General features: G+C 46.6%; 1 protein-coding gene across 1 annotated transcript in view; it reads left to right on the forward strand.

The window, feature by feature from the left end:
• Positions 1–1,564: 1,564 nt before the first annotated feature.
• The window catches only part of KLK9 (kallikrein related peptidase 9), a 43,627-nt gene continuing 31,489 nt past the window's right edge, over positions 1,565–13,702 (forward strand). Inside the window, exons 1-2 of the mRNA XM_073886552.1 lie at positions 1,565–1,860; positions 6,921–7,057. Coding sequence (XP_073742653.1) covers positions 6,969–7,057 — 89 coding nt within the window. The 5' untranslated portion in view covers positions 1,565–1,860; positions 6,921–6,968. The remainder of the gene's footprint in view (positions 1,861–6,920; positions 7,058–13,702) is intronic.

Here is a 13,702-nt window from a genome sequence, read left to right on the forward strand (position 1 = left end):
TCCCAAAACACCACCTCTTCCTCCTTCCTCCTCTCCATCATCCTGGCCCCCAGAGCTTTCCGATTCATGCTTCTCCCTGTCCACCTACATCCATCCCCATGGACTCCCTCACCCCAACTAGCCCTGTTCCTAAAAGACCATTTACCCAAAATATTGCTTTCCCCGGGGCCCCACCCAAGTCCAAGTACAGTTGACTTTCTATCCACCTATCTGAAGATTCCCTTCTTGCACCGGATGGCTGTGGGGGTGGGGTAGGGGAAGGGGAATGGTGGGAGTAAATTTAGGCATCCCTGTGTTTTTCAGAAAGTCTGGAGATGGAGCTGGTGCTGGAGATGAAGCTGGGAACTGGAATTTGGATGTGTTGGGTTTGATGTTTGGATAAACTTGAGATAAGGCTGTGGATGGGATTGGGTTTGGGGACTAGGCTGACCACAAGGAGTATGGTTAAAATGAGGGAGATAGGAATAAGGTGGAATATCGCCCTCTGGGAGCTGTCGGATATAAGGACACGCACTGGGGTTGGAGAGATTAGAAAGTGGGATGAAAAATGGGCTGATGTTAGAGAGAGTCATGGGAATTTCGGGTGGGTTTGAGGAAGGAAAATAGCTTTCCCCTTTCCTCTAGGTGGGTTCTGCTGCCCCAGAGTTCACAGGGGGTTCAACTCGGGCCTGGGCAGGGCCAGATCTGGGTCCCAGCTTGTCCTGGAAGCTCCGCCCCAAGCGGAAGGGCCAAGCCCAGGTTTGAGGGGGGGGGACTGGCAGCAGCCTGCTGAGCCATTGGGGGTGGAGAGGGGGAGGCCAGCAACAGGGAAATGCTGAGGGCGCTGGGGGAGGGAATTCAGGGGTTAAAAGCCATGGGTCCGGGCTGAAGTTGGAGGCAGCTAGCGGCGAAGCGCGGCACCCGGGCCTCTCTCCGAGGTAGGGTCCGCCTGGGGCGGGGGCGGGAGCGTCAGAGGGGAGGAGTGGGGAGAGGAAGGAGAGGTGAGGAGGGAAAGGAAAAGAGGGAGAACAGCTGAGTCAGGGAGATGGAGCGGGAAGCCAGAGGTTCAGTTATAGAGATAGAAATCTACAGAGCTGGAGAGGGTAGCGAGGGGGCGGAGAGCGGCGGGAGAGGGTACTAAGGCACCCGCTCGCTGGAGTGCACGGGTGGACGCGGGCGCACGCTGCCCCAGCCCCTCCTACCTCCTTACTGGGGCTCCCCACCGAGAATGGAAATTAGGGAGGGGGTGCAGATTCCAGGGTCAAGGTTCTCAGAGAAGGAGATTCAAGATTGGGAAGTGCAGGAGCAGTGGTGGGGAGGAGGGGCGGCCAGAGATGGGGGCTCAGCCAGCCCTTAACAACCCCCGAACTTCTCAGGCCCCGCCCGCCCTGCTCCCCATCCCTGAGCCGCCATGTGGCCCCTGGCCGCTGTGATCGCCTTCCTGACCGTGGCCTTGTCAGGCGGTAAGAATGCGCGGGGGTGGAGGCGGGGTGGCCCCCGGAACAATGGTAGGAGGGGTCAGGCCAGGAGTAGGGGGCGTGGGAGCCCCGAGCTCCGCCCACCGCCCACTCGGGGTCCGCGGGGACAGCCCCAGAGCTTCCTGCTTGTCCCTGCGTGACCTGGTTTCTCCGATGGGGTGAGCCCACTCTCCCCACCGACCCCAGGCTCCTCCGTGGGGCGTCCCAGATCTTCTGGGGCCCGCTCTATTTTTAAGTGTTCCGGATCTTACCCACCAGCCCCTTCCCTGATTTCCCGCCTCTGCACTGCCCACTCCCACCCGCACCCCCTGCCCCCGCAGCGGCCCCTCTCACATTCAAGGCCGCCCTGAGAGAGAGAGGAGTGAGACTCGGGTTCAAATCTTGATGCTGCTACTCTGAGCAAGTAAGTTAGCTTCTCTGTGTTTTTTTCATCTGTGAAATGAGAACACAGAAGTCCCTATTACGAAAGGTTGTTGTGAATATGAAAATAAGCTAGTGCACAGCAGATAGAAGGGGCTGGCAACTTAGTCATTATTACATTATTAGAAGTATTCGCTCTTCATTCTCAGCCCCTTCCAGAACCTTCTAGTTTGTTCTTCCTTTAATCCTCGGGGTGACCCCACACCTGATTCCACCCTGAGTCAGTCCCAAATATTTCTCTTCAGTTGAAGCGCCTTTTTGCAGGCAAATTCTCTGGAAACCCCATTCAGTCATCATCCTCCATCCATCCATCCAACCAAGCAGCCATTTAACCAACAGCTGTTGAGCACTAGGCACTGTGCTGGGTGTTGTACAGGCACACACAGAGTTCCTGCTCTTAACACCCAGATCCTAGCGGGGAAGGATGCACACATTATTCAAACAATTACCCAAATAATTAGTTAATAATTACAACTGTGACAGGAGGTGATAGCTTCGAGGAGCCAAGCCAGGAGCCTAGAGATGTAATGGAAGTACCTGGTCTGGAAGGCCCTGCCCCAAAGGACTAGACCCCTGAGCTGAGACCTGAAGAAGGGAGGAGTCCTCGGGCATCTGGCACCGGGCATGGGGCACCACCCTTGGCCTGAAGGTGGGGTGGTTTCTATCCTTTGGCACCACTCCCAGGACTCGTGCCCATGTCTCAAGCCCCTCCTGGGTACCACGCCCTGGGCTAGGAGCTCCAAATGCGTCTTGTGGAGCCCACAACAGCCTTATGAAGTAGGAGTACTATAATTAGTCCAGTTTCACAGCTAAAAACGTGGGACTGAGACAGCAGGTCCTTGCCCAAAGACACTGGGGGTGCCTGAGTCAGGATCCTGATCATGTTGCCTGCCCTGTCTCCAGCATCCTAGACTTTAGGTTCTGGCAACCATCTTCATTATTTTAGATCTAATGGTCTGCTTAGAATCAATTTTTTTTTAACTTACAGTATATTAAAGATATTATGTATTTATTTGAGAGAGCAAGAACGAGCAGTGGGTAGGGGCAGAGGGAGAGAGAGCGAGAGAAGCAGACTCCCTGCTCAGCAGGGAGCCCGATGTGGGACTCGATCCCAGAACCCGGAGATCATGACCTGAGCCGAAGGCAGACGCTTAACCAACTGAGCCACCCAGGCGCCCCATTAACTTACAGTATATTAAAAGTAAAGTTCATATCATTGTCCTAAATGGAAAAGAGCATCCTTTGCTATAAATAAAAGGTAAGAGGAAAAAAATACGTCCTGCACAATGTGACAAAAACAATGTGTTTCTTGGGTTGGACCATCTGACATTCCCGGTACTGTACCCTTTTGGACCTCCCCCAAAACAGTGACTGTAGATGGTTCAGCTTAATAACTTTTAGGTTACTGGCGAAAGGCTTCTGCTTCCTGGTTCTAAAAAGTGAGCTCAGGGACGCCTGGGTGGCTCAGTCAGTTGAGTAGCTGCCTTTGGCTCGGATCATGATCCCAGGGTCCTGGGATCAAGCCCCGCATCAGGCTCTCTGCTCAGTGGGGAGTCTGCTTCTCCCTCTCCCTCTGCCTGCCTCTCTGCCTACTTGTGCTCTCTCTCTCTCTCTCTGTATCAAATAAATAGATAAATAAAATCTTTAAAGAATAAATAAAAATAAAAAGTGAGCTCAGCGAGGATTAGAGAGGTGTTAAAAGCAGAGTAGCCCCATCATGAGACGTTCCTCCTCAACAAAATCAGGACTGGAAGAGAACTGGGCAGTGACTCTGTTTCCAAGGCTGCAATTTGGTGTCACTCACGCCTCATTTCCATACCACCTAAAATGACCTTGTGCCCACCAATGACTCCTGTCCCCAATTTTGAGAACCGCTGAGCTAATCTTGAGGCTTATGCAGGTGGGAGAGCTGGCCCACAGAGGAGAGGAACCTGCTGGCCACAGAGCTGGGGACCTCCTGTAGTAGCCAATAATTAATAACAGTCCTCACTTCTGAGCATTTGCTTAATGCCAGGTACTGTGCCCAATGAGAGATATTTTCTTTTTCTTTTTTTTAAAGATGTTATTTATTTATTTGAGAGAAAGAGAGCCCAAGCAGGGGAGAGTGGCAGAGGGAGAGGGAGAAGTAGGCTCCCCACTGAGCAGGGAGCCCCATGCGGTGCTCGTTCCCAGAACCCTGGGATCATGACCTGAGCCGAAGGCAGACACTTGACCAACTGAGCCACCGAGGTGCCCTGAGAGATGTTTTCCTGCTTTACAGCTGAGGAAGCTAAGGCTGGTGACTGGTACAGGAATGTAAACAAATATAAAGAGAAATGAATAGTGAGCATGGTTCTGATGAAAATCAACAGGGGGGGATGTAATAGGTAGTGACTGGGGGGCTGGGAGGGACACTATTAGACCAAGTGGCCAGGAACCTGGGATGGCTTCTGAGGAGGTGATATTTGAGCTGAGCTGAGCTCTCAGAGTCAATAAGGACACAGACATGTAACCTGTAGATTCTGAGTGCCATCAAGTAGAATATTTCCTAGATATGATGTCCTATGTCTGTCCTGTCCAATATGGTAGCCACTGGCCATGTGGGGCTCTTGAGCATTTCAAATGTAACTGGTGTGGTTGAAGAACTGAATTTATTTCATTTTAATTAGTTTAAATTTAAATATCCACATGTAGCTAGTGGCTACCATTCTGAGCAGCACGGAACTAGATAAAGAACTGTGTCTGGAGAATGGGTCCACGAGTCCGGAACAGAGTGTGTGAAGGGGACAGGTAGGAGATGGGGCCAAAGGGGCTCACAAGAGTCAGATGTTAGAGTCCTGCAAACTTTGAATTTGAGAGTGGTTAGGCTATGGGTTGTATTTAAAGCCATCGAGGCACCCAGTAAATACATGTTGGATGGATGGATGGCTGGATGGATACATACTTACTGCCTAGGTAGATGTGTAGGTCAGTCTCATTCCTATTCCTGGAATCCATCCCCACGGTGGGATGAGGAAATGCAGGTGGGAAGAAAGTCAGGTTTCCACTTACCCATCAGAAGCTTCCTTGTTCCATGAACTCCGAACCCCCAATGGAGTTAGCACTTGTGCGGAAAAGGACTTCGTCTTCTCTTTGCCCTGACTCATCTCCATTACATGGAAGATGGCAACTCCTAGAGGCCAAGAAGTGAATCGTCAGCTCCTGGTCATCCAGAGCAAAATTCTGACCTTCTCCCCAAGCCCAGTGCCTCCTTCCCTGCCTCGGACCCCAATTTCCTAACATTTTCTCTTCTTCACCAGGCATCTCTCAGGAATATCCCAAGATTCTCAACGGCACCAATGGGACCAGCGGGTTTCTCCCGGGTGGCTACACCTGCCGCCCCCACTCTCAGCCCTGGCAGGCAGCCCTGCTAGTTCAAGGGCGGCTGCTCTGTGGGGGAGTCCTGGTCCACCCCAGATGGGTCCTCACTGCAGCACACTGTCTGAAGGAGTATGTGGGGGTCAGGGCAGCAGGAGGGTAGGGATGAAAATGGGGCTGGGGTGGTGGGAGAGTGGAGCTAGATTGAGGATGAGGTCGGAGTTAGGGCTGGGGTTGGGGATGGGATTGGAGTTGAAGTGTGGAAGATGTTTGGAGAGGAGGAAAGTGGTGGAGATGGGCTTCTCCTCCCTAATCACCTCCTTCCTGCACCCACAGCCGGTACAGAGTTTACCTGGGCAAGCATGCCCTGGGGCGCGCGGAGGCTGGAGAGCAGGTGAGGGAGGTAGTCCGCTCTATTCCCCACCCTCAATACCAGATCAGCCCCACCCACCTGAACCATGACCACGACATCATGCTTCTGGAGCTGCAGTCCCCAGTCCAGCCCACGAACCACATCTGTGTCGTCCCTCTCCCCCACAACGACCATCTCCCCGCCGGTACCTGCTGTCGGGTGTCTGGCTGGGGCACCACCACCAGCCCCCAGGGTAGGCACCCTCACAGGTGGCCTGAGGTGTCAGTGGCTGGGAAAAGTGGGGTAGAAACAGGAGGGAAGGTTGGAGGAGAATTCCTTTGTATATATAAGTAACAAGTGTATAGTTATATGTTACATATCGCATATATATGTTTTATATATATATCCTTCATATAAATATATAAATTTTATAAATATATAGTTATATATGTCTCATATATCCTTTCTATAAATGTCTATTTATAAATATAAAGTTGTATGTCATAGATTATGTAGTTATAGATACTTTAAAACATTTAAATTTATAAATATGTATAAAGTTATGTTATATTTCCCTTATGTAAATGTACATAGAGTTGTAAAGCTATATATTATATATAATGTTATAGATCAAATATCATATAAACTTATTCTTTATATATATAAATTAATAAAAACAAATAGGGTAGTATATGCTATATATTACGTGTATATTTATATAAATATACATCACTATACATTTGTATATGCAGATTATATAGATTGATTTTTCTAAATCATAAATTCTATATTTATTTAGATACGTTTGAGTATAAATTATGTATTATATAAATTATACATAAATATATTTAAATAAATATGTAACATAAATTTGATATATTGGTAGGTATGTATTTGTTAAACATAAGGAAATGTTAGGTGTATCCTTTGTGTATAAATTACATGTGCATGAATAGAAAGTTGATCCTTATAGCAGCAAGGGCCCTTTGCATCGTCTTAGTGGTGCCCAAGCTTCCTTCCATCTCATTCCCTCTTCCTCCCTGACTTGCCATCTCTCTTCCTTGTTTTCCCCATCCCCAGTGCTCTGTCTCTCACCATCTCCCACCGTCCCTCTCCTCGGCTCCCTCCCTTTTATGGCTCTTCCATCCCAGTCTCCTATGTTCTTTCCATCTTCCCCTCCACTTCCCTCCTGTTTCTCTCCACACCTGCCTCCTCCATCACTTTCCCCAGATACATGTCCCATTTCTTCCCCATCTTCCCCCTTCCATCCGTTTTCTACCAACTGTCCTGTTTAACTTCACCCCTTAGCCTGTCCTAGACAGACATCCTTAGACTCTCTTCTCTCTCCTCCCCAGTGAGTTACCCCCAAACCTTACAATGTGCCAACATCCAGCTACGCTCAGATGAGGAGTGTCGTCAAGTCTACCCGGGGAAGATCACACCCAACATGCTTTGTGCCGGCACAGAGGAGGGTGGCAAGGACTCCTGCGAGGTGAGAACAAGGGGGTGGTGGGATGCCATGGGCCAGGTTGGGAAGCAAGGATGGAGGTGGGGTCAGATGCTGGGGGGAAAGGACTTGCTTCTAGCCTTGAAGGAAGCAGCCTTCTAAAATGACATGTCCCCTAGCATAGAGGGTCAAGATAAAAAGAGCGTACCCATGGCTGGAGAATATAATTCATCATAAGCCTCAGCTTTAACTGACAGTGGCGGCCCAGATCCCTGTGTTGAGATTCATAAAAGTTAGCATTCTTTCGGATGCAAGTGACAGAAACCCAACTCCAACCAGCTTAAGCAAGACACACTGGCTTTTGTAACTGAAAAATCCAGGAGTGTCTTGCTTCAGGCACAGATGGATCCAGGTGCACAGATAATGTGTTTAGGACTCTGTCTCCTTTCAACTCTGCTCTTCTCTCTTCTGTTTTTGTCTTCATTCTCAATTAAGCTTTTCCCATGCAATAGCAAGATGGCCCCAGCAGCTTTGGGCTTACATCCCACCCTCCTAAGCAACTCGACTAAAAAGTTTTCCAGTTGTTTACATAAACATCTTGAGTGTGAGTCTCACTAGTCTGACTTAGGTCATGTGTCCTGGACCAACATTCTGGCCAGAGCTGTGGGATTCTCTGGTGGACCAAGTCTGTCATGGGACTGACTGTGGGACAGGAAGGGGCAGGGACAAGCAAGGATTGAGGGAAAGGAGGGGACTTTCCCCAAAAAAAGAAAATCAGGAGGCAGTTATCAAAATAAGGGGAAATAATACTACACGGGCAAAAACCTCCACAAACACAAGAAACAAAACCTATGTTCAATAGAGGAGGCTTCTGAGATTGAGTTTTGGTTCAGTGGGAAAGAGCAATGAATGATTTAATGATGTGTGCCTCGATTAATCAGTGACGTCTGTCTTGGGTCCAGGGCGGGAGAAGCGGAAATACACATGTGGCAGACCCTAACCAGATGTGGATGAGTTCACTCAGTAGTGAGCTGGCTCCAGGGAACCATAAAACCCCAGCAGAGTTGGGGGTGGGGGGAAAGGCAGCACCAGAGAACTGGGAGTGGGCATTGAGCTAAAGTGTCACCACTCTAATGAGACTGAGGAGCAGAGAAAAACGTGGAGAGAGAAGTCTTACTCTTGGTCTCCATGTGCATCCAGCTCCATCTTTCCCTTTGTGTCTCTTTTGTTTGTCTTCTTGTGTTCCTGTTTCTTATTCTCTCTGTGTGCCTGTCTCTCTTTGTCTCTGCCTCTGAGTGTGTCTCTCTCCATTTTTCACTCTTTCCCACATGTCCCAGCCTGTGCCTTTGGCTCCACCAAGGACCCCACCTCTCTCTCTTCCCCCACTCAGGGCGACTCCGGGGGCCCCCTGATCTGTAATGGAACACTCCATGGCATCATCTCCTGGGGAGACTTCCCATGCGGGCAGCCCAACCGGCCTGGTGTCTACACTCGAGTCTCTCAGTATGTTCTGTGGATCCGAGACACAATTCGAAAACATAAAACCCAGGAGCAGAAATGGACGAAGGGCCCACAATAAAAGCCGGGTTGGCTCACCTGCCTCCTTCCTCCCTCTGTGCCCTCCTCACTCCATTTGCCTGATTAGCCCAGCCCATCTTGGTCCCTCCCAAAGTTCCACTTGAACCAGTGATCCATGTTCTCAGTGTGTCTGATCCTAGCTGACGTTTCGTGTTTCAAAAGCATTCAGTCACTTCCAATATTATGGTCTCCCAGATACTGCATCCTGAAACACCTCGGTACCCTGAACGTTCCAACCCGGACAATGTTCCAGGACTCCCACTGTTTCAACATAATCCCCAATAGCCATCTAGATGTTCTGTCTGTGGAACACACTGAATACATCCATTGGCGCATCTCAACAATATTCTATGTCCCATGAATGGAACTTCCTTGACAACATCCTATACCCCTTCAAATATTTATTTATTGATTCCAGGCACTTCTGTGTTTGGTGCTCAAGAAAGATCTAGACTCCTGTGATATTTCATCTTGAAAATATTATCTTGTGCCCAGAATCTGCCCCAACAATATTCTAGGCACATCTGAATGATTAATCACATCACAGCTAGTATTGAATCCTCATAAAGGTTCATTCTCACATAGTTTGGGGTCTCCCAAGTGTCCCTTCTCTACCTACATCCCACATTTTGCCAGTGTTCCCTGTCTCTGAATCCCCATGCCCACTAACGATCAATATCACACTAGATTAGCATTCTGGGGTTCAGTACCCAGAGGGGCCTCCGTGCCTAGACCCTATTATCTGCCAAATATTGTCTTTTTATCTCCCCCACAGCATCTTTGTTCAGTGATCCCAAATGCAGTGGTTAAATGCTCAAGCCACCGAGTCCCTGCTTTGAGCAAAACATAGAACTGCCCCTCTATTTTTTCATCTGCAAGTGGGGATCATCATTGCTCCTCAGCACTGTTATGATTTTTTACTTATTTTTTTACTTTTTATTATTTTTTAATTTTATTATGTTAGTCACCATACGATACATCATTAGTTTTTGATGTAGTGATCCACAATTCATTGTTTTCATATTAACACCCAGTGCTCCGTGCAGTACGTGCCCTCCTTAATACCCATCACCGGGCTAACCCATCCCCCTGCCCCCCCCCTAAAACCCTCAGTTTGTTTCTCAGAGTCCATAGTCTCTCATGGTTCATCTCTCTCTCTGATTTCCCCTCTTCATTTTTCCCTTATGATTAATGTTAAGCACTTCCATTAATATTATTTGCATGGTTCTCTGTAGAACATCATCTTAGGGTGTAAACAACAACCCCTCAAATTTGCAGTGTCCAAAAAGTGTTCCATTTGGGCTTCCTGGCTGGCTCAGTTGGTAGAGCATGCAACTCTTGATCTCAGGGTCCTGAGTTCAAACCCCAGGCTGGGCATAGAGCTTACTTAAAACAAAACAACAAAAAAAGAAGTTACTTTTTTCAGCCTTTGTTCAATGCTGACCATCTGCAGGCACCCTTCTGGGTGTTGGTAAATACAACTTTATTTATTTAGCAAATATTGGCACTTACCACAAGCCAGGCACTGTTGCAGGCACAGATGATAAACAGTGAATTAGATAAAACTTCTGCCCTTGTAAAGCTTGCGTTCTTTGCAAGGAGACACAATTACAAAAAAAAAAAAAGAATAAGGAGATAGACTGAAGTGGCAATGTGAACCATGGCAAAAAAAGCAGAGACAAAGGATAAGGAATGTTGGGTTGGGGGAGTGAGTGGAGTTGCTATTTTATTATTTTATGTAAGTTCTATGCCCAACGTGATGCTTGTACTCATGACCCTGAGATCGAGTCACATGTTCTACTGCCTGAGCCACCCAGGTGCCCCGGAGTTGCTATTTTTTATTTCTTTTTAAAAATTTTATTTATTAAAATAAATAAATAAATAAAAATAAAAAATAAAATAAAAATTTTATTTATTTATTTAACAGACACAGCGAGAGAGGGAACACAAGCAGGGGGAGTGGGAGAGGGAGAAGCAGGCTTCCCGCGGAGCAGGGAGCCCGATGCGGGGCTCGATCCCAGGACCCCGGGATCATGACCCCAGGGTTGCTATTTTAAATAGGATGGTCTGGGGAAGAGCCCTGAGATGGTGACATTAAAAAACAAAACAAAACAAAACAATGAAAGGATGGAGGGAGAGAGCCAAGTGCCCATCTGGGGAGCAGCACCCCATGTAGAAAATACAAATGCAAAGGCTCTGAGGCAGGAGCCAGACTGGTGCACCTGAAGATTGGGAAGATGGTGAAGAGGTTGGTGTGGAAGTGACTGCACTTCAAGAGCTCAAGAGGTGAAGGTTCTTGGACCAGGTGATGTTCTCAGGGGAGTTAAGGAGGCAGATTCTGGATCTGCTTGAAGAGATTGTTGGACAGTATCTGCTGACATCAGATGAAGAATGTGAGAGAAAAGACAGCCAAGGAGACCTCAATGCTTTGGCCTGAGCAACCGTATACTAAATGGAGCTGCCATTTACTAAAATTTTGGAAGGAAGAGATTTGCAGAGAAATGCTGGGAGTTTTTGTTTTGAACTGTTTATTAGACAGTCAAGTGGCAATAAACTCTGCTCTCAGGGGATTTACAGAAAATTAACAACTAAATAACTGCAAATTGTGATGATTTCTATGTGATAATAAATGTAATCCATGAAGGATCTAAACAGGGTTCTGTGTTAGAAAATTAGAGGGGAGGCTGTTTTCCACAGGTAGTCAGCAAGGGCTTCTTGGAGGAGGTGGCATTTGGCTGAAGACCTAAAAAGTGAGAGGGACCCATACTGTGCAAAGAACAGAAGGAGGGAGCCATTATCTTTCAGGGTCCACCATCCCTGGTTCCTATAGGGGAGACTGTAGTTTAGCATTTAAAAGCACACGGGGTGGGGGCTCCTGGCTGGCTCATTCGGCAGAGCCTGAGACTCTTGGTCTTGAGGTTGTGAGTTCAAGCTCCACGTTGGATGTACAGATTACTTAAAAATAAATAAAAATGAATGAATAAAAGCACAGAGGATGGAGTCTGAAAGATCTGGTTGTGGGTGGAAGAATCTTTTGGGAGTGTCTGTTTCCTCCTCTGGCACTAACAGGACCTACTGCTCAAGGTTGTTGAAAGATTGACATTTAAAGACTGCACTCAGCAACTTCTCAATCAGAGCAGCATGATGTAGTAGCTAAGAACAGAGTTTCTGAGGCCAGGCTGCCTGGGTGTGAATTCCAGCTCTGCCACTTATTTAACCCCATGACTTACCTTCATGCCTCAGTTTTCCTACCACTCCAATGGGTATAACACTGGTACTTAACACCAAATTGCATAAAGACCTAAAAGCTAAGGGTCAAACCATAAAGTTAATGGAAGATAATGACAGAGAACATTTTTGTGACTTAGGGGTGAGGAAAGACTTTAAAACTTCAGATGGACTAATCATAAGCAAAAACTGTTTAATCTGACTAAGGATTTTCAGTTCAACAAAAGACAACAAGAACAAAGTAAATCAATGGGGGAAGATACTTGCAAAGTGTAATATTGACCTGGCATTGGTATCTAAAATGTGCAAGGAAATCCTGCACATAAACAAGAAGAATACTCAGGGCTATGAATGGATTTGCAGAGGAGGAAACAAACAGGAAGGTAAGATGAAAGATGTACAGACTCATTAGTCATCTAAGAAACACAAATACAAATAACAATCTCTTTATGTTTATTAGATAGATTAGAAATCTTTAAAGTGAAATAACCCATGTATTGGCAGGGATGCAGAGACAATACTCTAGTGCACAGCTGGTATGAATGGACGCTGTCCAGTTATTTTGGGAAAGTAATTTGGCACTCCTTGGCTGAATTAAGTATATGCACACCCTAGGACCCAGTAGTTCCACTCATGAGGTCTATCCTAGGGCAGTGATCATGCAGATCACAAAGAGGCAAGTATGAAGTGTCTGTCACTCATTTCTTTGTTGTGCTGGGAATTAGAGGAAAACTGAGCACCCACCAATGAGGGTGGGGGTGGATGTTAGGACATGGTGGAGAGCGCCAAGGAGGACCACACAGCATTTACAAGCAACAGGCTAGATGCGCACGTGATCGGAATCTTAAAGGTATAGTGCTACCAACTTCAATGGTGAAAGTTAAGAAGATTGACAGTATCAAGTGTTAGCAAAGATGTGGGGCATTGGAATGCTTATACGCTGCTGGTGGCAATGCAAAGTGGGACAACCACTTTAGAAAACATTGGGCAATTTCTTATAGAGTTAAACATACACATCATATGATCCCGCAGTGCCACTCCTAGGTGCCTGGCTAAGAGAAATGAAAACATATGCCTACACAATGATGTGTACATGAATGTTTATAGCAACATTATTTGGAATAACCCGGAAACTGGAAGCAACCCAGATATCCAACAACTGGTGAATGGATGAAGGCTGTTGTATATTCCATGCTGTGGGATACTGCACAGCAATAAACAGGAATGAACTATTGACAGAGAAATGCAAAAACATGGGTGATTCTGAAATGCATTATGTTAGTGAGAGAAGCCAAACATTTATATGATCTAAAAGGCAAAATGATAGTGGCAGAATGTAGATCAGTGGTAGCCTGGGGCAGAGGAGGGAGGGAGAGCTTTTGCTGAAGGGGTGCAGGGCAGCTTAAGGATGGGGAGCAAGGTGAGAGGTACTGTTCTATGTTTTGATTATAGTGGAGGTTGCCCAATAGTCTCCAGTTTCCAAAATTCATCAAATCGAACACCTAAAATGAATGGATTTTAATTTATGTAAATAATACCTTCTTTAAAAATGAAAAAAAAGGCTTGTTCTGAGCTTAAAAAAGAAAAACTGTATACCACAATACTGCTGACGTAAAATCAAACTACACAGAACTCTACACAGTGCTTTGCACACAAAACAATATACAATTTGTAAGAACATATTCTAATTTAAAAAATATACAACACTGAATGTACTAAGTGCTACTAAACCGCGCACCTTAAATGGTGACATTTATGTGAATTTAACTTTACCTTTTTAATTTTTAAAAATGTAAAAATTTTATGTATGTGACTCTCTTAGTTTTTATTTTTATTTTTTTAAAAGATTTTATTTATTTGAGAGAGAGAATGAGAGAGAGAGAG

This window comes from Callorhinus ursinus, unplaced genomic scaffold, assembly GCF_003265705.2.
Source record: "Callorhinus ursinus isolate GAN/ISIS: 27379988/994484 unplaced genomic scaffold, GSC_fseal_2.0 scaffold71, whole genome shotgun sequence".
Classification (NCBI taxonomy): domain Eukaryota; kingdom Metazoa; phylum Chordata; class Mammalia; order Carnivora; family Otariidae; genus Callorhinus; species Callorhinus ursinus.